Raw genomic sequence first — 25,236 nt, 5'->3', positions numbered from 1 at the left:
TGCAATACTTACCTCGCAGCTAAGCTGTCTCCAGAAAATTCACCTTGCAGTTGATCTCCATCATACATTCATGTCACAGACAAGTAATCCCATCACACATTCATATCTCAGACAGGTACCTCACAGGCAGATAATCTCTACCACAAGTGTCTCAAATAAATGGTTTCCATAATATCTGCCTCCATAGTGATTTGAAATAATGCCCACCTGAAACTTGCAGTAGGTGTGATTTATCAAAAGCACTGTGTCAAGGGGAAAAGAACCTTTAGTAAATTAGGCCCAAAGCTTTCTTTTATTTAAAAGAATAAGAATCGAGTTCATTTGGCAATGGCTGTTTCTTGTTCTGGTTCTAGGTTCCAACCAAAGGAAATTCTCAATATCGCAAAATGAACCTGCATACGCTTGGGGTGCGGTTGTTAACGACACAAGTCCACAAACACTGGAAATCACTTTTTTCACTCCATCCTTTGCCATCGTTGGGCGCTACTCGTTGATGGTCCAGTTCTCCAAGGAAGAGCAACCCATCAAATGTGGAGAATTTATCCTTCTCTTCAATCCCTGGAAGCCAGGTAGAAGTTTTGAGCAGCCTTTACCTTTACTAGCAGTGTCATTCTCCCAGAAGGCTTTGTGCATCACTGGTTGGCTCCACTTTACTGAAAAAAAAAAAAAAAGAAATTGTTCACCCCAAGAATGAGGAAGTGAGGTAGCAGCAGAATTTACTTTAGATTAAGATGTGCCTTGTATGGTTGGGCCCAGTCAGGGCCACTTGGTACTTAGCTGGATTAAACCATACTTTACCTGATTACATTTCCTACGTTTTAAAACAGTGAGGAGAATGGAGGTACAGCCAACTAAATTGCTGCAATGTGTATTTTAGGACACCGCTGCCACGCACGGTGCAGGGGTTTTGTAGCATTCTGCGGGGGAACTTTACCCTGTTACAGAGTTTCAAAATAAACTATGAATGAGAAATTCATAGGTCCTTTGGGGAAAAATTAAGATGCACCAGGACGAGAACCTTTTCCTGAAGAAGAGTGTTATTGTGCTGCTAACTAGAAATGTGTGGCTAATTTGAGGCTGAAATCAAACATGATTGGAGCTTGCTGAAATTTTCAAATTTTTCCTCAGATTTGCCAGGGAAATTTGTGGGAAAAAAAAAATGTCCAAGCAAATCTGGGATAATCTGACAGATTATATAGGGATTCATTGCAGGTTTGCCAATTCAGAGGAATCTGCATTGAATCTGATTGCTGCTCATATTTTAATGAAGATTTGCTGATTTGAAGACCCAGCATCAGGTTTTTTAGGAAAAAGTTCAGGAAACTAATTTAATAAGTTTACAGATTACATAAGAACAAAAGATATGGCCTGATAGGTCAAGCCAAGGTCCATCCAGCCTAGCATCCTTCCTCCAACAGTGGCCAGTTCAGTCAACAAGTACCTTGGCAGACCCCAAAAAGTAGGATCTATTTCTTGTTACTGCCAGGGATATCAATGTCTGCCCCTAGTCTACCTGGCTAATAATGTTTTATGGGCTAATCCTTCAAGAACTAGTTACCTTGGCCGCATCCTCTGGCAACAGTTTCCTCAGCTTCATTGTGTGTTCAGTTCAAGAATACTTTCTATGATTTGTTGCACTAGTTCAGGGTCCTTTTTTTTTTTTTTTTTTAAAGTTTGCACCCCTTTACTGCTAACCTTGCTTTTCAGATCATGCAATCATTTGCTTCTTGCCAAACACTGTATAGTGATACACCGATATAGTAAGAGAAATTGTTTAAAGCATGTCTTTAAGTTACTTTTAATGTCCTCTGAGTGTAGAAGCTCACTAGGAGCCCGACACTACCTGCAATAAGACACACACAGTAGCTAAAAGCTAGTGACTAAGTGTAGTAGGACGCAGTGATGGATTTAGGTTCTTGCCATTCCTTGGCACTGTTGGCATCACCACCCCGCCTTCTTCTAGGAAGGAAGGTCAGACATGGATGGGGGTGGGAATCTCAAAGAGGCATTTCAGCAGCCCGGCCCTTGTGCCGCTGTCTTTATTGCCCAGTGAAAGGTACAGAGGTGGCCAAGAACCTCCCGGGTTCTTCATGGACCACCGAGGCTGCGCGACTCTTCTTCCCTCAATGGAAATGATTAACTGTACCGTCTAATGGGAAAGGTGATGGGGGACCGCAGTCCAAATCTGCTGCGGCATTTTGTATCCTTCACTACTTTGCTGCTCCAGATTTTTGGCACTCTACCACCCTTGGAAATTCAAGCCTGGTAGGATGGTTCAAACTCTCTCCTTTCTAGTGGAAATGATGCCCAAATGCAATAATGCCCAAGATTCAAACTCTCTTCCCCCAAATCAGTTGTGCACAGGCCTGGGAATTCAAGCAACTGGCCTTTAATACAGTAGGATCTCCACTGCAGCCCAGAAGTTCTTGTATTCATCACACTCCCAAGAGCCTCTGAGTGCAGTAGAATATATATCTAGCAGTTCAGTAGCTCTGTGATTTTAAAGTGTTGAATATGAGTTGCACAAAGGAACACTTTTGTTTTTCGGTCACCTAATCTGTGTCCCTCTTCACTTGCCTTTCTCAGGTGATACTGTGTTTCTGAGCAAAGAAGAGGAGATTCAGGAGTATGTCATGAACGATTATGGCATTATCTTCCAGGGGACTCAGAATTATATCCAGTCAATTGGATGGAATTATGGGCAGGTAAAAATTGCATTCTTTTAGCATTAGGATCACTGATGGGCCATTACAAGGACAAATTCAATACCCGAGCATCCGTTTCAGTCCTGTGATCCTCCCCTTTCCATGGAAAAAAAGGCAAATCTGAAATTTCAACATTTGTAAACAAAGCAGGCCAATGTGTTCATGCAGTGAAACAGCTACATTTCCACACATGCTTATGCTCAGGACCAAATGATTGCAGAAATAGTCCAACATTTCCATTGGGAGGCTGATTCCTAAGATTACTCCTGAGTCTACCCCCTTTCAACCTCATCTTTCCATTGAAAAAGGCTCCTTTCCATTTGCATAATGACAGGAAAAAAGGTGTAGTTATTCTGGCATTAAAATCCACGATAGCATGTTTTACACCATCACACACAGCACAAACCACCCCTCATTTTATTTACTCCGCCCAGTTCGGGAAAAGTTCAAAATTTGCATATGCATCTCGCGATGCGTATGCAACTGAATGTAGGAATGTGCAGGGGTAAAAAAAATTCATTTCATTTTTCGGTTTGTTTCCAGGAAGCTTTTTCCACATAAATTTCAATTTGTTTAATGTTTGAAATATGTGATTTGTTTCTTTCATTTTAAAAAAAACTGAATGAAGCCCCCTAAAACAAACAAACAAAAAAAGGAAATGGGGCCTCCCAAACCCACTATCCATCCTTCCCACCTGGAAAAATGCTGGGACCAAGGCTAGTAGCTTGCCGCAACCTTGGCTTAGGCTCTATGCAAGGCCGAGGCTTGAAGGCCTGGTCCTGACGCCTCAGCCCAGGCCTGACGCCAGGGTCTAAACCAGATGCTATGGCCTCGGTCTAGGCTGGAGCCCAGGCCCAATGCCAGGGCCTCAGCCTGGATCCAGGCCCGATGCCAGGGCCCAATCCAGAGGCCAGGGCCCAGGCCCCAGCCATACACCGGGACCCAGTCCGGAGGCTGGGTCCTGATGCTGGAGCCTCAGCCCAGACACAGGACCGATGCCTGGGTCCAGCCCGGACCCAGGCCTGATGCTGTGGCCTGGATTGGAGGCTAGGTCCCAGAGCCTGGGCTTTGGCCTAGGTTAAGGCCCAGGCCTCAAGCCTAGCCTTTGGAGCTCTGTCAGATACATTTTCTTTCTTCATCTGTATTCATGAACCTACTGCCCTCCATTAGGGAGGAATGCACCAGAGTTAACTCCCAGGTGTCGGGATCCAGCCTGGCCATGGCTTCGGATACATGATGGATCAGGTAAGTGGGAAAAGATTTTTCAGGGAACCCTGCCCTTGCTTGGATCTCAGCCAAGGCCCAAGCATCAGCCCAAGCCTAGGCTAAGTTCCCATTATCGCACCGGGCCTAGGCCGTGGCCCCTGCTTTGGGACTAGGCCTATGCCCTAGGCGAGGCCCCAACTTTGGGCCTAGGCTGAGACCCTGGCATCATGCTCAGGCCTAGGCTGTGACCTCTGCTTTAAGCCTCAGTCTATGCCCTAGGCGAGGCTCTGGCTTTGGGCCTAGGCATAGACTCAACCAGAAGTTTTAACCAAATTAAACAAATAAGATTTGTTTAATTCAGGGGCCCCTCAATTCATTTCAGAGCCCCACAAATGAAACTAATTGACCCTTATTCATTGCATTTTGCATTTCAGTTCAAACGAATGTTCATCCCTAACTGAATGAAATAGGGGCAGGTAGTCAGTTAATGAAAAGCATTTTATTTACTAATCTTTCTGACATTTGGTGGATATTTGCTATTAACTTTATTACTTACTTACTTACTTACTTATTTGCTACTTATTGCATGTACCTTTGGGAGCCTTTGCATTTTCTGGCAGGATACACCTATTTCCAGAATTGTTGTTTCTTGAATTGTTTATACAGCAATTCCTCTTCTCCATTTTGGATTTTGGCGAGAGTGTGAGCAAACTGTATTCAGTGCCCTTGTTTTCTAAGAAATGCTGTGGGAGTCTCTTTTGACACGAGTAAGCAAATCCCATGACTGAACTAAGTACTAAATATGAGGTTGTGTTCAGATGTGGCTATGAATGCAAGTTCAGCTGTTACTGTGGTATCCAAAGAGACTCTTCCTTGTAGATCACTTTCCACATTATCTGTTTCACATGCCCCGAGTCAATGGCTGATCTTGTAGTTTGGCTTCTATTGTGTCTGCTGCTAACATAGGCTCAATATTTATGTGATATACTAAAAATAAAGGCAACGCATTTTTTTTCGGAATATTAGCATTTCAATAATTTAAATGGATTTGTTTTCTTATTAATATCATTTCTAAAGTTTGAAGCAAACATTCTGGATATATGTCTGGAAATACTGGACCACAGTTTAGACTTCCTTGGGGACCCAGATTCTGACTATTCACGCAGAGGTGATCCTGCACACGTGAGCAGAGTGATCAGCGCTATGGTGAGAGAAGGATTTACTTCTGTCGTTTTGAATCAGAGCAGCAAGGCAGGATTATGGGAAGGGCAAGGGGGACAATATGGTAGGGTCTTGGCACGCTTGTGTACTGCAGATCTAGGACAACAACACGTCCATTGCTCACTAGTCTTAATGTAGTCATCCTAACTAAACAGCAGTTTTAACCATTGCTTCAATGTATACAGTACGTATAAGTATCCATCACAGAAATAATGCAAGATAGTCAGTTCTACTCTCTTGTTTTCACAATATCTTTTGTGTTTGGAAGTTCTCTCCATGTCCTTACTTGGTTTCCAGGTCAATGCCAATGATGACAATGGGGTGGTGGAAGGCAAATGGGAAGGAGAGTATGCTAACGGAAAAAAGCCAACTGACTGGAATGGAAGCGTAGCCATCCTGCGACAGTGGCAGGCAAATGGATTCCAAGCCGTGAAATATGGGCAGTGCTGGGTCTTTGCAGGAGTTCTGTGCACAGGTAGGTTAGACTTCAACATGGAAAATGGGATTTTGGTGTTTTAGAAAAGTGTAATATCAAGTTATCGTACATTATAGTAGTATCTCTTAGGTGGCTTACGTGTAGGGAATGAGGACTCGCACTTCATTCCTAGAGCAGATGTAGTTCAAGTGAGTGATAACAGGCTGTACTTCACTTTGTGGCATTTAGGAAAAAATAGCAAAATGATGACATACTTAGACTGAAAGAAGACTAGAGGTGTACAACTTTCTTCTAATTTCCTAACAGCAATGTGGAAAGTTAGAGGAAGATGAAAAAAAAAAAAAAAAATCACACTATGTATCTATTACTAATTATGTAAACAGTGAAAAAATTCCTTCCTGACTGTGTGACCAGTAAGTCACTGGATCTGCACTTTTCTCCTCAATTTCACTACAACATCATACCTTTCCATTCATGACACAGTAACGACGGCAGAAAAGGACCAAAATAGTCCGCCCAGCAAGCTTCCCATGGTAACGATCCGCTGCGCTGTGCAGGTTACCCCTATGTTTCTCTTTTATTGGGTAAGGAGCCTTCTTGGAAATTTCAGACAGTGCCGCTTGCCATGCTTTGCTTATGGATGGCCAGAGAAGCAGTCCTGTGCTTTTTACTGATGTCTGTGTATCAGTACCCCAGACCGTGTTGGTTGTCATCTGAATTCAATAACTCTTTCCACCACCCCTCTGCCATCAAAGCGGAGAGTGGAGTTTCAGTTGCAACAAAGGAATCAAGTAAACCCATGCCTTCTGTTAAGAGTCGTAACTGCCACTCTGTGCAAGTTATCCCCATCCTTATCAGTTTCCCAGACCATAAAAAGGCAGAGGCCCTGGTTGGTTGTTGTCTGAATCCAGTTCCCTTTTTCCCTCTGCTAATAAATCAGAGAGCAATGTTGCAGTGGCATCAAAGTATCAAGGCTTACTGGTTAAGTGTAGTAACCGCCACACCAGCAAGTTACCTTCATTTCCATCCTCCAGCCTTTAGGGATCCACAGGGTTTCTCCCAAGCCCCTTTGAATTCTTTGACTATTTTCATCTTCACCACCTCCTCCAGAAGGGCATTCCAGGCATCCACCGTGAAGAAATATTATCTGATGTTGGTTCTGAGTTGTCCCCCCCCCCCCCCCGGAGTTTCATTTCATAACCCCTAGTTCTACAGATTTCTTTCCAACGGAAAAGGCTCGAACTTCGTGCATCATGAAATTCTTTCAAGTCTGTACCTCCTCTCTTCCAGGGTGTAATTATTCAGATCCTTCAGCCTCGCCTCATAAGTCTTACAATACTGACCCCCTCACCATTTTGCTTGCCCTTTTCTGGACCGCCTCCATCCTGTCTCTGTCCCTTCGGAGATACGGTCTCCAGAACTGAACACAGTGCTCCAGGTGAGGCCTCACCAAGGTTCTGTACAAGGGCATCACCACCTCCTTTTTCTTACTGTTCTTCCTCTCTCTATGCAGCCCGGCATCTTTCTGGCTTTAGCTATCGCCTGGTCACATTGCTTTGCCATTTTCAGATCGCCAGACACTATCACCCCAAGATCTGTCTCTTGGTCCATGTATAACACTTTTTCACACCCCCCCCCCCCCCCCCCATCATAGTCGGCTCTTTTGGATTATTGCACCCCAGATGCATGACTCTGCACTTCTTGGTATTGAATCCTGGCTGTCAAGTCTTCGACCACTCTTCAAGCTTTCTTAAATCACTTCTCATTCTCTCTAATCCTCCAGGCGTGTTTTCTCTTCCACAATTCTGTGTAAGCCTCATTCACGAGATATCTAAAACATGACTCCAGTTAAATACAAGAACACATGGTGGAGGACTAGCCTAGTGGGTAGTGCAGTGGGCTACAAGCCAGAGAAACCAGTGTTCAAATCCCACTACTGCTGCTTCTTGTAACCTTGGACAAGTCTCTTCCCCCTCCATTGTGACAGGTATGAACTTCAATTGTGATCCCTTTGGGGACAGAAAAATACATGCATATAATCTGCTTTGAAGTGCCAAAAAGCAGAATATAAATTGGACTGAGATCACTTAGGGACCAATTTAAGCAGTGCAAGAGCTATTCCCAAAATTCACCATTGAATAAAAATAAAAAAATTACAGAGAAAAGTTGAAACTAGAAGTGTAGATATGGATGACCCTGAAATGTTGTCCCATTGTTGGAGACCATCCAGCATATGTTTTTCCTACAAAAATAAAACACATGCAAGAAGTATACTCCAAGAATACAGATTTCTGTGATCTTAATGGTAGCCTTGGCTTTGAGATCCTCAAAGTGATCTTATCTTTGAAATGAAAAAGTAAAATAATATGATGGCAACTTTCACATGGGCACACATACATTGGTCCACGCCCAAGGACACAGCTATTCTATAACATATGCATATATGCATGCATGTTATAAAATAACTTGGCCTCACACACATATGCACCAAATTTTAAGTGAGCCCACATGTAGAACGAAAATCCCACTTCTACCACGCAAGTCAGGAGATTTTAAAAGGTGCGCTTGCCCACACCATTCCCAGTTTATTAATTCATTCACCAGTTCACCCAGTTAACAGTTAGGTCCTTCCAAATCACCTCCCCTCCCCCCGTTTGATTGCCCAATTACCCCAAATCCTTTAAACCCCTCAAAAATGGCTCGATCCTTTTATTTTATGACTAACACAGCATCCATAGCAGAAGTAAAGTTACGTGGCAGGGGAACTCAGGTATCACCAAGGCATGTAAGTATTTACACACTCATCTCTTGGCCAAGCCCCGAAATGCCCATGGCTCGCTCAGACCACACCCATTCCCTTCCCCTTTTTGAAAATTTTGAAGATGTCGGCCCTGAGGCATTTACACGTATATCTGGGTGCTCTTTTAAAAAAGGTCAGCACAAGTGAGCCCAACTTATTTGTGCATCCACCAACTGATGTGTATGCCAGGCTTTTAAAATTCACCTTAAAATGCAGTTCCTCATTCCCTGGCTGGGAATACCAAATTATCCTAATCAACTGAACTCAAACTTAAGATTTCCTTAGCATTTTCTTTCTAGTTCATACACTCAGCAAGAATGTCTGGTTAAATTGATCGGTTCCTTTTGCAACAGTAGCATGGAATAGACTTAGCTTTTTGGGTACTTGCCAGGTTCTTGTGGCCTGGATTGGCCTCTGTTGGAAACAGGATGCTGGGCTTGATGGACCCTTGGTCTGACCCAGTATGGCATGTTCTTATGCTCTCAAAGAACCCTTGCATCTTCCTCTGGGAGAAATTTAAGATAAAAAAAACTTCTCTCAAGAATCTATGATGCCTCTAAGTCAGACTCTGCCCCTCCCCTCCCTGAAAAAAAAAAAAGTAGCATTCCTTGATCTTCTTGCAATATGACATGACAAAATCAAGGCTACCTTTGCCCTTCAGGATTAAAACCATGCCATTTTGTTTAAATGAGGTTCAGGTACCAGTATGTTGGGCTCAGAGAAAATCCAGGTTTTGCAATGAAATGGGGCCATGACAGAATAATCCACAGTGGAGCCAAGTAAATTTGACAGTGGATTTTCTGAAACTCTGCTAAGCAGATTTCCAGAGACTGGGTTTCCAAGGATTGTTCTGTGGATGTTGGCAGATTTACCCAAGTTCCACACCATAACATATGACAGCTTTTTGCTTGCAGATCATCAGAAAACCCACTGATTTTTTTCAAACTTGATCCAGGCTGAAAGCCATCTAACCCTAATACAGGAATCCTCTTGCTGAACTGTCTCTGAGGAACTTTCCATGGCTCTATGTATTCTATACAGTAGTGACACCTAATGCCAAAATTTATAATAGCACCTAAAAGATTTCCTAGCATAGTAACATAATAATGATGGCAGTTAAAGACAAGATGGTCCATTCAGTCTGCCCAGCAATTTGCTTATGATAGCAACTGCCGCTCTGTTAAGGGTTGTAACTGCCACTCTGTGCAGATTACTCCATGTGTTATTTATATATATTTATATAAATAATCATCTCTTGATTGATTTTATCATTTACAGTCAATAAAACTTAAGGAATTAATGAATATAAAGAAGTTTATAAATACAAAGAATCCAAGCTATATTACAACTCCATATTAACAAGAAAAAGGGATAATAAGAAAAAAAAATACATATTAATATGACAAAACAAAAAGAGTCTTTGAGGAACCAGCCATTACACATTAAACCAACTTCTTAAATCTGACTAGGCTGAGATGCAAACTGAGCCCTATCATCACATTCTACCATCTTATCAGTTAGAAAACGTTCCAGATGAAGTGAATTGATGGATTTACAAAAATTAATTTATTATTCTGGTAAGGTAAGAAACCAAACATTTGCATGGAAACTTAAGAAAAAAGGAAGCTCCTATAGCCAACCCGCTATACTTTAAAGAAAGAAAATACTTCTTGCAAACCTATATAGTGCATGATATGTAGGGAAAATCTGAATGTCCACAAAATACTTATATAAAATCAGATCTTTATCCTGCTCCAAAGTAAAAGAGAGTAGCAAGGTGGCTCTAGTAGGAATAGTATCAGTTGAAGCTTCTAAGAAAGTAGATACCCCAGGGCCCTCAGATATCTATCTCACCTTCCCTGGTAGAACAAAATATCCCTTGGGACAAGTAATATATCTTTGACAACATTTGGGAGTTTATCCTCAGTAAAAGATAAGACTTCACCTACATACTTTTTGAAGAATTCCTTTGCAGGCAACAATCTTGAAACAAGAAAATTAAAAAAAAAAAAAAACAGAAATTATGAGATCTGAGTATTTTCTAAATTTTCAAGATGGCTATGAATAGTAAGATTATTTTTTAATAAAGGAGGCACTGGTAGCTTGAATTGAAGTTAATTGAGAAGTGACTATCTTAACAGTTTCTTCCAGAGTTTGGATCCTATTATGTTCTTCCATCTTTAGTCTCACTTCTGTTAAAAAATTTATGTTTGAGAAACAGAAAGGGCTAGATTTTTCTCAAGCTTTGCAAACAACCTCCATCCAGTAGGGTCACCTGAGCAGGTAAAAGAGACCCCGCTGATTACCCAAGGAGTCCCCCTCACGTGGGGCAGATAGTTCCGTATGTCCAGCACCCGTCCAGAATGTAAGGAAGTCAACACTGCCTCACTGAGATTGTCAGACACTATCAGGTTTCCCCCAGGAAATAGAGAGGCAGGTTGGAACGGCGGTTGGTTAGCGCCAGGACTCCGTGACATCCCAGATAAGGAACAGGCAGCTCACCCAATCGACAACATGTTCATTCGTGGGGCTGCGAGTTGCTGCAACAGGAGCTGGTGAAGTGATGTCCAGAGCGTGGGTTTTCTCTTCCTCCCCCTCGGTGCCTGGGGCCTGTCAGCAGCTGCATGCAGCCGGGCTCTTGATTATACAGGCAGGCGTGGGTAGATGACATCACCTGACCTGGCGGGGAGGAAGGGAGTGCACCGCCAAACTCAGTCCGTTGCTGCCGCACTACATGCATCTTTGGCAGCTGGCTTCACCCTGCACTCTCTTCCTCCGAGCCTCTCAGCTCCGCCCCCCCAAGTATTCTGACTGTTCACTAACTTCCCCATCAGTCACAAAGGGAATCCCATGGCCAGTGACTCCTACGAGATTAGTGACCAGAGCAGTCCCAAAGATCGAATGCAACAAGCTACATTCCACCCACCAACTGGAAGCTTCCGTGGACTCAGCCATATCCACACAGGAGTTCCTGGTTTGATAATATCGCTCACTAGTTTATTCACCGGACTCTGGGTTACAGCTGGCATTACAATTCTAAAATCAAAGGTTTTACAAATCGTAACCCTTGTTGAATTCAGAAATGTTGTCCCAGGCGAGGAGGGGAGGGACATCGAAGTTAGTACTCGGAGAGTAGCCACGTTGGGACAAAGAACGCACGCGACTGTGTGACTCACTTTGAAGCTCGCTGCCAGTACAGAAGAGAAAATCTGTTGGCTCGTGCATTGTATCTCCACGAGCGGTCGCGTGCACCTGCATTTTCTGCAGGAGGAATTTTGCTAGAACGTACTCGCAGAGACTGGAAAATGACGTCTATGCACGGACTTTTCCTTTACCTGGGACAAATCAGAAGTCATGTGATATACTTCAGGACTGTAGCACATGTAAGAAATGATTTTCCATGCAAAAAACAAGTTTTTTTATTTTACAGTTTTAATAAGTTGATTTTCATTTTCTGAGATGTCTATTATATTATTCATGTTTTAAAAATCATATATGTTTGTTTTCCATTTGTATTCTTTTCTTGTCTGTTAACAAAAGTAGACCAACAGAAGAATTATCTAACAACGATGGTACATGGGCCTTCAAAAGTGTATAGGTTCCTTTTTCAGATGTCTGAAAATAGAACCGTCTTGTCCTTGAAAGCCCGTCTACCAGCAACATCTCTCAATAATTCCTATATTAGTTTAGTTATTTAATTAAATTTGATAATATATTTCTCATTACAGACATCATCAAAGTGTATTACAAATTAAAAGAATGACATACAATGAACATCGCCTGCTCAATTTTCCTACATCAGATGTTTAATTTTAGTATAAAATTGCTTGATTCATTTCCACTTGTGAAGTCTCTTCTCTAAACTTCCTCTACCTACCTGCCTGCCTGCCTTCCCTAAACGATGCATGCTAAATTTTCCTATAACTATTGTGGACCTAAGTACACTTGGCATATATCCTCAGCTGGTTTCAAGCCAGGAGGAGCGCTTAGGTTCAGCCAAGGGTAGTAGGGGGAATTTTGCTGGTTATCGCCACAGTGCACAAGAGTCAGGTATTCTCTCAGTGGCTGTGCCATTTCCTTGTAACAGCCTTCAGTTAGAGGTATGCCTTGAGAGCAATCATCTGTCTTTTAGAAAAAAAAGATGAAAGCTTGTTTGTTTTTTTTCCTGTGAACTGAATGGTTAGTTGGGCCACATCTGGTACTTTTCTGTTCTGTTTTTTTAGTTGCCAAGGTTTCTTGGTGTTATTTTTTAATGGGATTAATTTTTAGGCTTTTATATAGTTTTTAATGCATTTTTTATGTGTATATTCCTTGTTGGCAATCTTTCTTCGCTGCTTTGAACATTTTTATGATTGGGGATGTGGTATATAAGACTTGTAAAATATATAAATACAAATTTTAGAATTGTGTGAAAATCCCACCAGTTTTTCAAGGTATGCTCTTGATGACAGATCCCAGATTGTTTACAAAAGTGACTTTATCCATCGTTTAAGAGCAGTATTTCTCTTTTCTAGTGATGAGATGCTTAGGGATTCCAACCCGTGTGGTTACAAATTTTGAGTCTGCACATGATGCCAATGAGGACCTGGTCATAGATCAGGTCTTTGACAAAAATGGGAAGTTGCTCAAGGCGGAATCCAACGACAGCATCTGGTAAGAGCTCTCTCTTCAACCCATATTTTGTCATCCAATGCTACCAACCTTATTACAGCCAAAGCTTAAGGAATAGCAAGACCTCGCCAGGGCCACTGCAGAATTATGGACAATATATGTAAAAATTAGAGATTAAATTGCCGCAACTCAGAACTAATTTATTTAGCAGAATTCCTCTGGAATTATTTGCAACAGGGGTTGCGTTCACTCCAAATTCCCTTGCAGATGAGGGGCTTAGTCTGAGTTCTAATTATATATATGGCTTTTGAGGAGACAGATCATTCTGGAGCCTGATCTCATACACGAGGAGGGCAGTATTCAAAGCCTGTTCTATGCATCCTTTCATGCACAGAATGGAGGCTTTCCTACGGGGTGTAGTCTGGGTGGGGTTGGTACTTATGCCCACGTGTGTATGTGCATAATTTTGCTGGAAAAAAAGAACTGGCACAAATAGTAGGTGCAGGTCTGTGCACGTATGTTTTCTGATTCTTTTTCCCTTGAAAATGAACATCAAGTTTATGGGTAAAAATTACTCACCACCTTTATAGTTCTGCACACAGTTTGAAAGTTCCCCTTGTAATATAGGCCTCCAAAAAAAAAAAAAAAAACACTTAATGAACTATGATTTTGGAGTAACAAGTCTCTAGAGATGGTAGAACCATACAGATTGCTGATGTTTCCTAATATAATTGGGATTCCAACACACCTTTTCCCTCAAGATGTTATTTCAACCTGGAAGAGACTGAAAGGCAAATTAATGGAATACGGGTTTTCCCCCCTCTGTGGCCAGCCATACAGTAAACCCTCAATGAACTAAATCTAAGAAATGTCTTAAGTGTCCAGAAAGTAAAGGCTTACATACCTTTCAAGATCAGCAAGTTTACAAATAAAAATGTAGTCCAGTTCCTTTTTCTAACATTTCAGGTTGTTGTAGTATGACGTTTCTCCCCAAAATAAGAACAGGATACTCTGGGGGGGACCTGTTCTCTAAAAGATTACATACAGGCGCACTATTTACTAAGGTACAGTATATCAATTGCTAAAGTTGGTAGGTGGGGATACCATGATTCAAGATTTTGATTTCACTTTGGAAAAGAATTTGGACAACTGCACATAAAGGGGCGGATTTTCAGAGCCCTGCTCGCCTAAATCCGCCCAAATCCGGGCGGATTTAGGCGAGCAGGGCCCTGCGCGCCGGTGAGCCTATTTTACATAGGCCTACCGGCGCGCGCAGAGCTCCGGGACTCGCGTAAGTCCCGGGGTTCTCCGAGGGGGGCGTGTCGGGGGGCGGGCCCGGTCGTCGCGGCGTTTAGGGGGCATGTCGGCAGCGTTTTGGGGGCGGGTACAGGGGCGTGGCTACGGCCCGGGGCGGTCCGGGGGCGTGGCCGCGCCCTCCGTACCCGCCCCCAGGTCGCGTCCCGGCGCGCAACAGGCCCGCTGGCGCGCAGAGATTTACTTCTCCCTCCGGGAGGCGTAAATCCCCGGAGAAAGGTAAGGGGGGGGTGTAGACAGGGCCGGGCGGGTGGGTTAGGTAGAGGAAGGGAGGGGACGGTGAGGGGAGGGCGTTAGAGGATTCCCTCCAAGGCCGCTCCGATTTCGGAGCGGCCTTGGAGGGAACGGGGGTAGGCTGCGCGGCTCGGCGCACGCCGGCTATACAGAATTCATAGCCTTGCGCGCGCCGATCCAGGATTTTAGTGGATACGCGCGGCTCCGCGCGTATCTACTAAAATCCAGCGTACTTTTGCTTGCGCCTGATGCGCCAGCAAAAGTACGCCTATTCGCGTTTTTTGAAAATCTACCCCAAAATGTGAATATGTACTCAGAGGGTGGAATTAAAGATCGAACTCATACACAGGTAATTTATTCAAATGCTTTCAGAAATGGATTTCTTGTGTTGGAGAGGCCGTGGGGAATCTGGAATGCAAACCAATGGACCTGTGGTAGGATCTCACAATTTAGGGAGAAAAGGTTGGAGACGTGGACGCTTGGACTGAGGTGGAGTTGGTGCAACTTGCAGGGAGGAGCCCTGCAGATCCCCACTATCGACAGGCGGAGCTGGACGAGGCAGAGGCCTAGCTGGAGCTTCTCCTTTACCAGCCCACATCCCCTCTGGTTGAGCCTTTGGGTTCCAAAGCTGGCAGGTCTTAGATGGGGACCTCTGCTGATGAGCTGAAGGTCCAAGAAGCAGGCAGTGGTCAGTAGCAGGTGGCATTCAGGTAGGTCCATGAAGCAGGCAATGGTCAGTTCTGGGAATCCATCCGAACAGCAAGATGGGATGGATAGGCAGGGCAGGAAGGTGAGGAGCAAGACAGGAGGCAAGGGACACTGAAGAATGAAGGAACTCAAGACTGACCAGAAGAACTGAAGAGCGAAGTCACTGAGTCAGAAGTTGAAGGAACTGAAGACACAACGGGTTCTGAAGACACTGGACTCAGGACTGGAGAATGCAGAAGACAGGAATGCTGAGCAGCTCACACTACTAGCAGTAGGGAGACCTTTTGCCAAAGCACTGGAGAAATGTCTGCTGGGCCTTTATAAAGGCCAGAGAGGATGACATCACGTGAGGTTGCCAGTTGGGTTTCCAGCCACTGGCCTTTTAAGCCTGGGGAAGTTGGAGTGTGCGCTTCCGAGAGGCAGGCTGGTGCCACAGCATCCTGACAAGGGGGAAGATCCAAGGTAAGTACAGCAGATCATGGGAGAAGCCTGTGGACTGCCAAACGCAACTGTACACCCCCTCTTAAGCCCCCCTCCTTGAGGCTTGGGTTTTCTTGGGTGGCATAGATGAAATTCCCTTAGTAGATTGCGGTCCAAAACATTTGAAACTGGTTCCCAGAAGTTCTCCTCTGGACCATAATCCTTCCATGCAATAAGATATTCAAGTTTTTTACCCTGCAATGAGAATCTAGGATTTCCTTGACCTTGTATGTTGTCTCTCCATCGATAGTTACTTCCTAAGGTTCTGGTGGTTTCCTGGAAGGCCAGGAGAATATTAGGTGTTTAAGAAGCAAGACATGGAATACGTTGTGTATTTTAAGAGTTGCTGGTAGCTTCAGTTGATAAACAATGAGCTCCAGTTGTCGCAGTACTGAAAAGGGGCCAATGTAGTTTAGAGCCAGGTGCATAGATGGTACCCACGTATGTGTGCTGAGCCACACTCTCTCCTTTGCTTTGATCTGTGGAGCTGGTCTTCTGAGAACATCAGTTGTTCTTTTGGCTCGAGCAGTGGCCTTTTGGATTAGAAAGTGATTTGTGCCCATAGTTCTTGCAATTCCTGAGCTGACCATTGAGCCAATGGCAAAGACACTATTTCTGGCAATGGGAGGGGAGGCAGTGGCTGTCTTTCATAGACCAGCAAAAAGAGAGAGGACCTGGTGGCAGCATTCACATGGGAGTTGTGGGAAAACTCAGCCCAGGGTAGGAGAGTGGCCCAATTGTCCTGGCATTCATTGATGTAGGAATGGATGGAGGCCTGCTTGTCTGTTTCCCTGGGGCGCTCTGCTTGATGCGCTCTGCTTGTCTGTTTCCCTGGGGCGGTATGTGGTTGTGAAGTCTAGCATGATACCAAATTTCTTGCACAAGAAACACCAGTACTTCGCAGTGAACTGTACTCCCCAGTCTGATAGTATGTGCTTGGGCAGCCTATGCAAGCAGAAAACATGAAGAGTAAAGAAGTCTGCCAGTTCAGGTGCTGATGGAAGACCTGATAGTGGGACGAAGCGTGCCATTTTTCAGAAATGATCAATGATTACCCAGATCACAGTAGCACCATTTGAGAGGGGAAGGTCCATGATGAAATCCATAGACAGATGGGTCCAGGGGTCCCTAGTGGCTGGCAACAGCTGTAACAGCTGGCAACAGCTGTAATAGCCCCCAGGGTCAGCCTAGCATGGTCGGGCAAGAGTCAGCATAAGCTTTGACATCTTACTTTATTTGATGCCACCAGTAGTACCGCTGACACAGTTCAAGGTTGCATGCACATCCAGGGTGACCTGCGAAACGGGAGTCATGGACCCATTTTAACACTTTTTCGCGCAAACGGGAAGATTTGACCATATTCCCTGGAGGGATGGTCATGGAGGTGGCCATAATTATCTTAGCAGGGTTTAAGATGTGCCTGGGAGGCTCTGGGATGTCCTCAGTCTAGAAGGAGCGAGAGAGCATCTGCCACTTAGTTCTTAAATGCGGGACAGTACCACAGTTCGAAGTCAAAGCAGGCGAAGAATAGGAACCAGTGAGCTTGCCTTGCATTTAATTGCTGAGCTTGCTGGAGATGTTCGAGGTTTTTCTGATCCGTATATATGATGATACAGTGTTGCGCTCCCTCGAGTAAATGACACCACTCTTCAAGAGCCAATTTTATGGCCAGGAGCTCCTGGTCTCCGATGCCATAATTATGTTCTGTGGGAGAGAATTTCCTTGAGAAAAAGAATCAAGGATGAAGTACTCCTTCCGGAGAATGTTGGCTTAAAACTGCCCCGATGCTTAGGATAAAGGGCCATCTGGGATCTGGATGGTGCAGACAGGGTCTTTTGAGGATTCCAGTTTTTAGGTCTTGGAATGCCTTTAGGGCTTCGGGATCCAAGTCCTTAGTATTGGTGCCCTTGATAGTGAGAGCAGTGAGGGGAGCCACCATGGTGGAGTAGTTTGGGATAAATTGCCAGTAATAGCTAGCAAATTCCAGGAATCTCTATAGAGCCCAGAGTCCTGTGGGGTGGGGCCAATCTCTGATTGCTTTCACCTTGCCAGGGTCCATGTTAAACTCACCACATGAGACAATGTATCCCAGGAAGTGGAGTTCTTCCTGCTCGAAAATGCATTTTTCTAGCTTGGCGAACAGATTGTTCTCTCACAGGCTTTGCAGTATTGTGCACACATCTGGTCGGTGGGTGCTAAGGTTGTGAGAGAAAATTAGGATGCCGTCTAAGTACATGACTACACAAGTATAAAGGAGGTCGCAAAAAATTTTATTGACCATCTTTGGAAGACTGCCGGTGTCTTACAAAAGCTGAATGGCATGACAAGATACTCGTAGTAGCTGTCACGGGTGTTAAAATCTGTTTTCCACTCCTCACCTGCCTTGATCTACATGAGATTGCATGTCTCTGTGATGTTTACTTTTGTAAAAATCTTCACTCCTTGGAGGCCACCAAAGAGCTCTGATATCAATGGTAAGGGGTAGTGGTCCTTGTTCATGATTGCGTTCAGGCCTCGATAGTCAATACAGGGCCTGAGAGAGCCTTCCTTCTTTGCCACAAAAAAGAAGCTGGCTCCAGCTGGAGAGGAGGAAGGGCAGATTAATCCATGCTCCAAGTTTTCCTTGATATACTCTGTCATGGCTTGAGTCTCGGGGATACACATGGGGTAGACCCTTTCTCCATGGTGGTGTGGTATCTGGAGGAGCTTGATGTCACAATCGTATCATTGGTGTGGCAGCAGTGTCTCAGCTTTGCACTTAGAAAGGACGTCTTCAAAGTCAGCGTAGTGTGGGGAGAGCCCCAGAAGGGTGGTTGGCAAGATTAGACAGTGAAGATTTTACCGACTCCAGGCAGAAGTTCATGTATTCTTGGAGAGCTGTAGGTCAACCTAACTAAATTGTGGATGATGTTCTTGGATTCAGAATAAGCCCAGTATCATAGGGTGAATGGCCCTGGGAATTACGTGGAAGGTGATTCTTTCCCAGTGGAGGAGGCCTGTGCATAATGTCACTGGTGTGGTACTTAAGGTAATCTGGACAGCAGGAGGATCTCTATGGATATAGGAAATTATCAACAGAGAGTCCCTTTGAATGGTGAGAATGAGAAGCCGGTCTATGTTTTCTTTCATAATAAAGTTCCCACAAGAACCTGAGTTCACAAACGCTTGAGTGGGAAAACTGATTAAATCCAACTCATTGATCAAAGGCAATAGTAATTGGGGAGTTGGAATGGTAAGGCCTACAATTACCTCCCCACTGGACCCTAGACGCTGGATTTTCTCACTTTCAGTGAGCATTGAGCCATGAGTTATCCTCTGCCTGCACAGTATAGACATAGTCCCTGCTGTCTTTGACGGAGCCTTTCTTCGGGGGCCAGATGGCTGCAACTTATCTGCATGGGCTCTTCGAATGAAGTTGAGGGAGCTAGAGCTGGTGATCAGAGTGGCTTTTGGAACCGGGGTGCCAGAGTAATGTTTCTGCATGGGGGATGGAATTCCCAAGCACTCTACTGAAATCGATAGTTGATTTTCCTGGTTAATTTGATGAGGACTTCCAGCAAGGCAGAGAGGTCTTGAGCAGCAAGTTCATCTTTAATTTTAGAGGATACACTCTCTAGGAATCTGTTAATCAGACGGTCCTCCCGCCAATTGAGTTCTTTGCCAAGGTTCTAAACTCAATTGCAGTATTCGGCCAGTGTTTTGGTGCCTTGCTGGAGATGAAGCAGGTCTGTGCCCTCAAGTAGCTGTTCGGCTAGGTTCCTCGAAGACCATGAACTGATCTATGAATTGGGACAAGTTGTGCAATAGATGGTCTGTATGTTCTCAGAGGGGGGATGCCCGTGCTAAAGCCTTCCCATCAAAGAGCAAGAAGATGTAGGTGGTCTTTGTTAAATCATCTGGAAACAACTGTACCTGCAGAGTGAAGTGCATGTGGCACTGGTTCAGGAAGCCACAGCATTGCTTGGTATTCCAGGTGTACTGGAGAGGGGGAGGGGGGAACTGGCAATTGTAGTGTGAGCCAGCTTGAGGCAATGGGCAGTGGTGACCTGGGTGCTGAAGGCAAAGGAGCCAAAGAAGGAGTAAGGGTGTTCAACTGCATGGAAGCCAGCAGGATTTTGAAGATTTCCTGTTGCTCTTGTAACTTATGAGCAAGGCCTGGGATGACCTGCAGGGAAGTCAGGTCCACTGGGTCCATGGCCTCATAAATATTTTGGAGATGTGGCCCCTTGGACCAAGGTGGAGTTGGCGCAACCTGCATGGAGGAGTCCTATAGGTCCCCATCATCAGCAGGTGGACTTGGATGAGGCAGAATCCCAGCTGGAGCTTTGCCTATACCAGCCAATGTTCCCCTCTGGTTGAGCCTTTGGGTGCCAAGTCTGGAAGATCTTAGGTAAGGGACTCTGCTGATGAGCTGAAGGTCCAAGAAGCAGGCAATGGTCAGTGGCAGGCAGCATTCAGTCAGATCCACGAAGAAGGCAATGGTCAGTACAAGGTATCCATCTGAAGGGCAAGATGGGATGGATAGGCAGGGCAGGAAGGTGAGGAGCAAGACAGGAGGCAAGGGACACTGAAGAACGAAGAAACTGAAGACTGACCAAAAGAACTGAAGAGCGAAGACACTGGGACAGAAGATGAAGAAACTGAAGACACTGGACTGAAGACACTGGACTCAAAAGTGGAGAAGTCAGAAATAGGAACATTGAGGCAACTCATACTACTAGGCAGTAGGGAGACCTGTTGCCAAGGCCCTGGAGGAATGTCTGCTGTAGCCTTATATAGGCCAGAGAGGGTGACATCGTCTGAGGGTGCCAGTTGGGTTTCCTGCTGCAGGCCTTTTAAGGTTGGGGAAGTTGGCACGCACGCCCTAGAGGAAGCAGGGCCCAGCAATGTCAGCAGTGTGGTGCCACGATGGTATTCAGTGGCATCTTGCTGCAGCCTCCTGCCATGCTAGGGGGAGAGGCAGGCTGGCAGCAGCCTAATGAGGGAGAAGGCCCAGCCTGGGGGTATGTGCAGCGGTCTGTGGGAGGAACCCACGGACCGCCAAACACAACAAGGTAGGCATAAGATTTCAGCCATCATTGTTTTTTTTATTTTGCATATTTCCTTTGTTAGGTATTTTAGGTAGCTGTGAGGCAGCACAGGTCATTAGGGGTGTGCACATGTATTTTCTTTTTAATTTTGTTGTATTTATCTTCTCCTTTTGTTGTTTGTTTATTCTTTAAAATGAAAACTAACAAAAAAAAAAGAATAATAAAAGAAAACCAAAACTAAAGTAAAAAATATCAAGTCCATAGACAAACAACTCTACTGGACCCTCCCCTATTTCTTCTTCCCTTCACCCCCACCTCTGAACCCTCATATCCTGTAGTTGAAAATCTCTTCACAGGGGAGGGGCACTCCCTGGTCACTCCTGTCCCAATTGCTGCTATTGGAAATGGCACCATTGTTCATTTGTTACCATACCACATGATATCTAGTAACAGAAAAGTTAGTGTGTGGTGGGAACACACAGATACACAAACACACACGCAGCGATCTCCTAAACCTTCCTCCCTTCAGAAAGTACAGTAATAAAAAGCTCATCTATACAAAGACGAGTTGTAAGACGTGAAGACCATCTGTAGAGAAGCATTAACAGTTGAACTGAATCAATGACTTTATTTGTACAGGAACTTCCATGTTTGGAATGAGTGCTGGATGAGACGAAGGGACCTTTCATCTGGGTATGATGGCTGGCAGGTAGTTGATGCAACTCCTCAGGAACAAAGCAATGGTAAGATCCAAGCCTTCCCTTCAGGAAAGTTGCCATTATTTTGCCTTGGAGAAGAGGTGAAATAGTTCCAAATAGTTCTGATATATTTATTTTTTATCCCCCCCCCTTCCCAAATTGTACCCTAGGGGTCTACTGTTGTGGTCCAACTTCAGTGAAAGCTGTCAAGAGGGCGTTGTTTAGCGCAAAGTTTGATTGTACTTTTGTGTATGCGGAAGTGAATGCAACGATCAATTCCTGGGTATTAAAAGCCGAGAAGAAGGAAAAAGTGAACAGTGTCAGAAATGCTGTTGGAAAAAACATAAGTACCAAGAGCATCAGCGGCAATGAGCGTATAGATATCACGGACACTTACAAATAGCAAGAAGGTGCGAAAAATCAAACTGCGTTTGCCCTCCTTTGCCCTAGTGATATTATAAAACAACTCTACCATAGCATACATGCAGCTTAAGAATAAACTTCTGACATGCACAAGATCTGAAGAATACGCATGCATATAGTTACATTCGGGTACATTTTCAGAGCTGCATCTAACTGCAAAGTTGCCTGCAGACTTTTCAAGTGCAATCAAAGCCGCCTGCTTTTCAAACAGAAGGGTACCTGCAAAAATTGTCTTTAACTGTCAGGTTGTCTTGTGGTTAACTCTCCCATACTCGAAACTTTACCAGTTTCAAAACGATGGCCTAAATTGTGCACATTATTGACATGCCAAGTCTGCGTGCATTTTTTTGAAAATTTAGGGGTTGCACATGTAGATTTGTAACATGCCCCTGAAATATTCCTCCCCCCCCCCACACACACACACACACACTCAAGAATGCCTTTTACCTGCAAGCTTTACATCAATTTTCAAAAGTACACGTACGCTAGCACATCTTAACTCATTCTAATGCTTTTCTTTATGTAACTTGAAACAGTATTGGGGGGAAGAGCTCGCTCATGGCAATCAGGGGTAGAAGCCATGTCACCTAAGTAATTTAGTTCACTGAATACCCCATGGCATTTTTTTTATACCCCATTTCATGCTTTATCATAGAATCTCTTTCCCAGATAGCTATGCTAGAGTGGCACACACCTTCGCCTGCCAGGAGGGAGGGAGGGGAAATCTCTGAAACATATTCTCAGCGTCACTTCTTCGGCTAACAGGGGTCACTAGCAGCAGCTTTCTTCCCTCCGTCTCTGGGATGAAGCACTTCCCTTTTGCAGCGAGCCCATCCCAAGCTGGCTCCTTTGGACAGGAGACCTCAGCTCAGTGTTGTGGCTTAAGCCATGGGGCTTGCCCATCCCTTGTTGCTTTATAATATACAGGAATGCATAGGAGCACACAGTAGGAAATGTATTTTGTCTTTGCAAGCAGTGCTATTGCCAGCTCTTTGAGCACCAAATCTATACAGCATGAAGGCATCAGTTCTGCACATGTATGTTCAGAAAGTTTAATGTTTCCATCTGTTTTTGTTAAGGAACTCCAGAAGAATGGGATATGTTTCATAGTATCTAGCCAAGTTATTGAGAGGCTGTGGCCGTGCATCAACCATGGATGATGATTCCTTACCTCCGTCAAGTCCAGAAAAAATCAGGGATTATAGAGAAACTTCTCTTGACCAACCATTGAACAGAACAACTGTAGTTCTCTCTTTTGGCTCTGTCCCTCTTGCCTTCTCCGCATGTGTGCGTGGAATCTGGGAGCTACACTCAACCTTTCTCTTCCTCTATGTGCTCACATTTCTTAGATCTGGCCTTCTCTTTTCTTTCACCTGTTTAATATTCATCTCCTTCTGACCATTCAAGCTGCTTTCTTTTCCCATGACAACCACTTGTGGTAATCTCCTTGCTGGTCTCCCCAAATCCTCACTTTGCCCTATATAATAAGCCCCTGCCAGGTTTCTCTACCGACTGCTACTCCTGTTTCAGGTTTCCCTCCATTGGCTTCCTATTAGGTCATGCTCACATTTTAAATCTCTAGTCTTCACTCTCAAACATATTCATCAGCTGATCCCCTTCTTAACTTGCCGCTCTTACTCACTGGTACTCTGTTTCACATTCTCCCTGCTCTCGGCCTCACATGCACTAAGTGAGCCTCCTCCTGCTTCTATGCATTCTCCCTTCTAGCACCCTTACACCAGAGTAAGTTACCTCCCACCCTCTAAGATGCCTCCATTCTGGTCCCAAGTGTAAAAAAAAACGTATTTAAAGTTGCCTATCCAGATGCCTAAAATCTGTCCAGCCTCACTGTTGTCTTATCTGTTTTCTTACTGTGTATAGCCTTTTCATTATGTTGGCCTTGGAAGAACCCTGGATATAATACATTGAAAAGAAAATAAAAAATTTAAATTCCAAATGTCCCCAGTAATTGACTAGAGTATCAGTTTCATTCTGTTTTTTTGCAAACTTGTCCTTTCACTGAAAAACATAAAATAAAGGTGAACCTAAGTGCAGAGATCATTTATTTATTTATTTATTTAGAGGTTTTTCTATACCGGCATTCTTGATTAGAAATCACATCATGCTGGTTTACAGATAACAGGGGGGTGTGAAAACGAAAAAAAAAACCAGAACATTAACAAGTGCAAAGAGGTCATAAAGTTACATTACAACAAGGTTGATATAACTGGGGAAAGAATTAGAGCAAGATAACTGAGCAGTTAAGGATTAAATATTTACATTATATAGTGAAGTCTCTTAAAATATGTTGCTGTCATTCAATTGGAGTCTGGGAAGGCTTGCTTCCCAGACTCCAATTTGGATCATGCAGTAGGCTGGCACTCTGAGGCACCTGTTCTGGTAGTTGCATGATCCAAAGCAGATAATTCACGATGCTGTTACAGTGCCCAAAAACACTGATGAAGACCGAATACCAAGTGACTCCCGATAACATCTATTTTCACCTTATTCAGAAAATATAGGGAAGACCCCAAGGTGAATGCCAATGACCAGTCTCCATGCTGACATGCAGGGATCAGTAGACAGGAACAAACAGAAATAAACGGGAGGAGATTCAGAGCAATAAGGAGCATGGTAGCGCGTTAGGGAATGGAGCAAAACAATACATGGATGACAATAAAGCAATCTGTGTCACTTCCTGCAGAGGGCGCTGCAGGGATGAGCACAATAAAGGAATTCACGTGGGAGGTCATTTCTGTGTAGATCAGAGACAAATCCATCTAACACAGACAACAGAAAAGAGTATATAAATCTGTACGTTACCAAGCAGGACATTTTGCAGAAATTAGACAAGCATTGGCTAATTTCCAATGGAGGAGATACGTTTTAAAGTCAATCAGTTCCATCTACTTTTACCTGAGCGTTTATTCATTTTTAGTCCTTTGCAGCTGCCTTAGCCATTATATAAGCAGCATCTGACTGGAGGGAAGATGAATTGTTGAGATAACAGGTGTTAAAACTGCACTTAGCAGATGATATCACTCTTGCAATCCCAAAGCTTCGGATCGAGGTAGAAAAATATCATCTGTCATGAGAGATCATACATTTAGAACCCATGCCTTACTTATTAGTTACTTTTGATTAACGATAAAACCACCACCACCACAGAATCGGCTTTTCAGCCCAGTCTTCCAGACTGAGACCCTGCTTCCCCTTGAGCTTAACTACCTGAGCTTCCGAGTTGTACTCCACTTGTGCCCAATGTTGTTCTAACTGTAAATTTGTTCTCCACTATAACTTATCTAGGTTATCTGGCGTAAATTTGTTGTAATCCACCTGGAGACCATTCTTGATAAAAAAAAAAAAGCAC

At 44.1% G+C, this 25,236-nt stretch overlaps 1 protein-coding gene and 1 long non-coding RNA gene across 2 annotated transcripts in view; one reads left to right on the top strand and one right to left on the bottom strand.

Annotated features, from left to right (window-relative positions):
- Positions 1 to 23,894, top strand: part of LOC115097159 (protein-glutamine gamma-glutamyltransferase 5-like) — a 29,768-nt gene extending 5,874 nt beyond the window's left edge. The window contains exons 3-10 of the mRNA XM_029612715.1: positions 354 to 569; positions 2,587 to 2,705; positions 4,989 to 5,117; positions 5,430 to 5,607; positions 12,883 to 13,021; positions 21,385 to 21,488; positions 21,614 to 21,853; positions 22,946 to 23,894. Of these exons, the coding sequence (XP_029468575.1) occupies positions 354 to 569; positions 2,587 to 2,705; positions 4,989 to 5,117; positions 5,430 to 5,607; positions 12,883 to 13,021; positions 21,385 to 21,488; positions 21,614 to 21,846 (1,118 nt within the window). The 3' untranslated portion in view covers positions 21,847 to 21,853; positions 22,946 to 23,894. The remainder of the gene's footprint in view (positions 1 to 353; positions 570 to 2,586; positions 2,706 to 4,988; positions 5,118 to 5,429; positions 5,608 to 12,882; positions 13,022 to 21,384; positions 21,489 to 21,613; positions 21,854 to 22,945) is intronic.
- Positions 274 to 11,127, bottom strand: LOC115097160. Its single transcript, XR_003858228.1, has 2 exons — positions 10,871 to 11,127; positions 274 to 653 (listed from the first exon to the last, which is right to left on the bottom strand). It is a non-coding gene; the product is annotated as an uncharacterized LOC115097160 (long non-coding RNA).
- Positions 23,895 to 25,236: the final 1,342 nt, after the last annotated feature.

Source organism: Rhinatrema bivittatum, chromosome 8 (assembly GCF_901001135.1).
Source record: "Rhinatrema bivittatum chromosome 8, aRhiBiv1.1, whole genome shotgun sequence".
Taxonomy (NCBI): domain Eukaryota; kingdom Metazoa; phylum Chordata; class Amphibia; order Gymnophiona; family Rhinatrematidae; genus Rhinatrema; species Rhinatrema bivittatum.
This window is presented reverse-complemented; position numbering and strand designations above follow the sequence as displayed.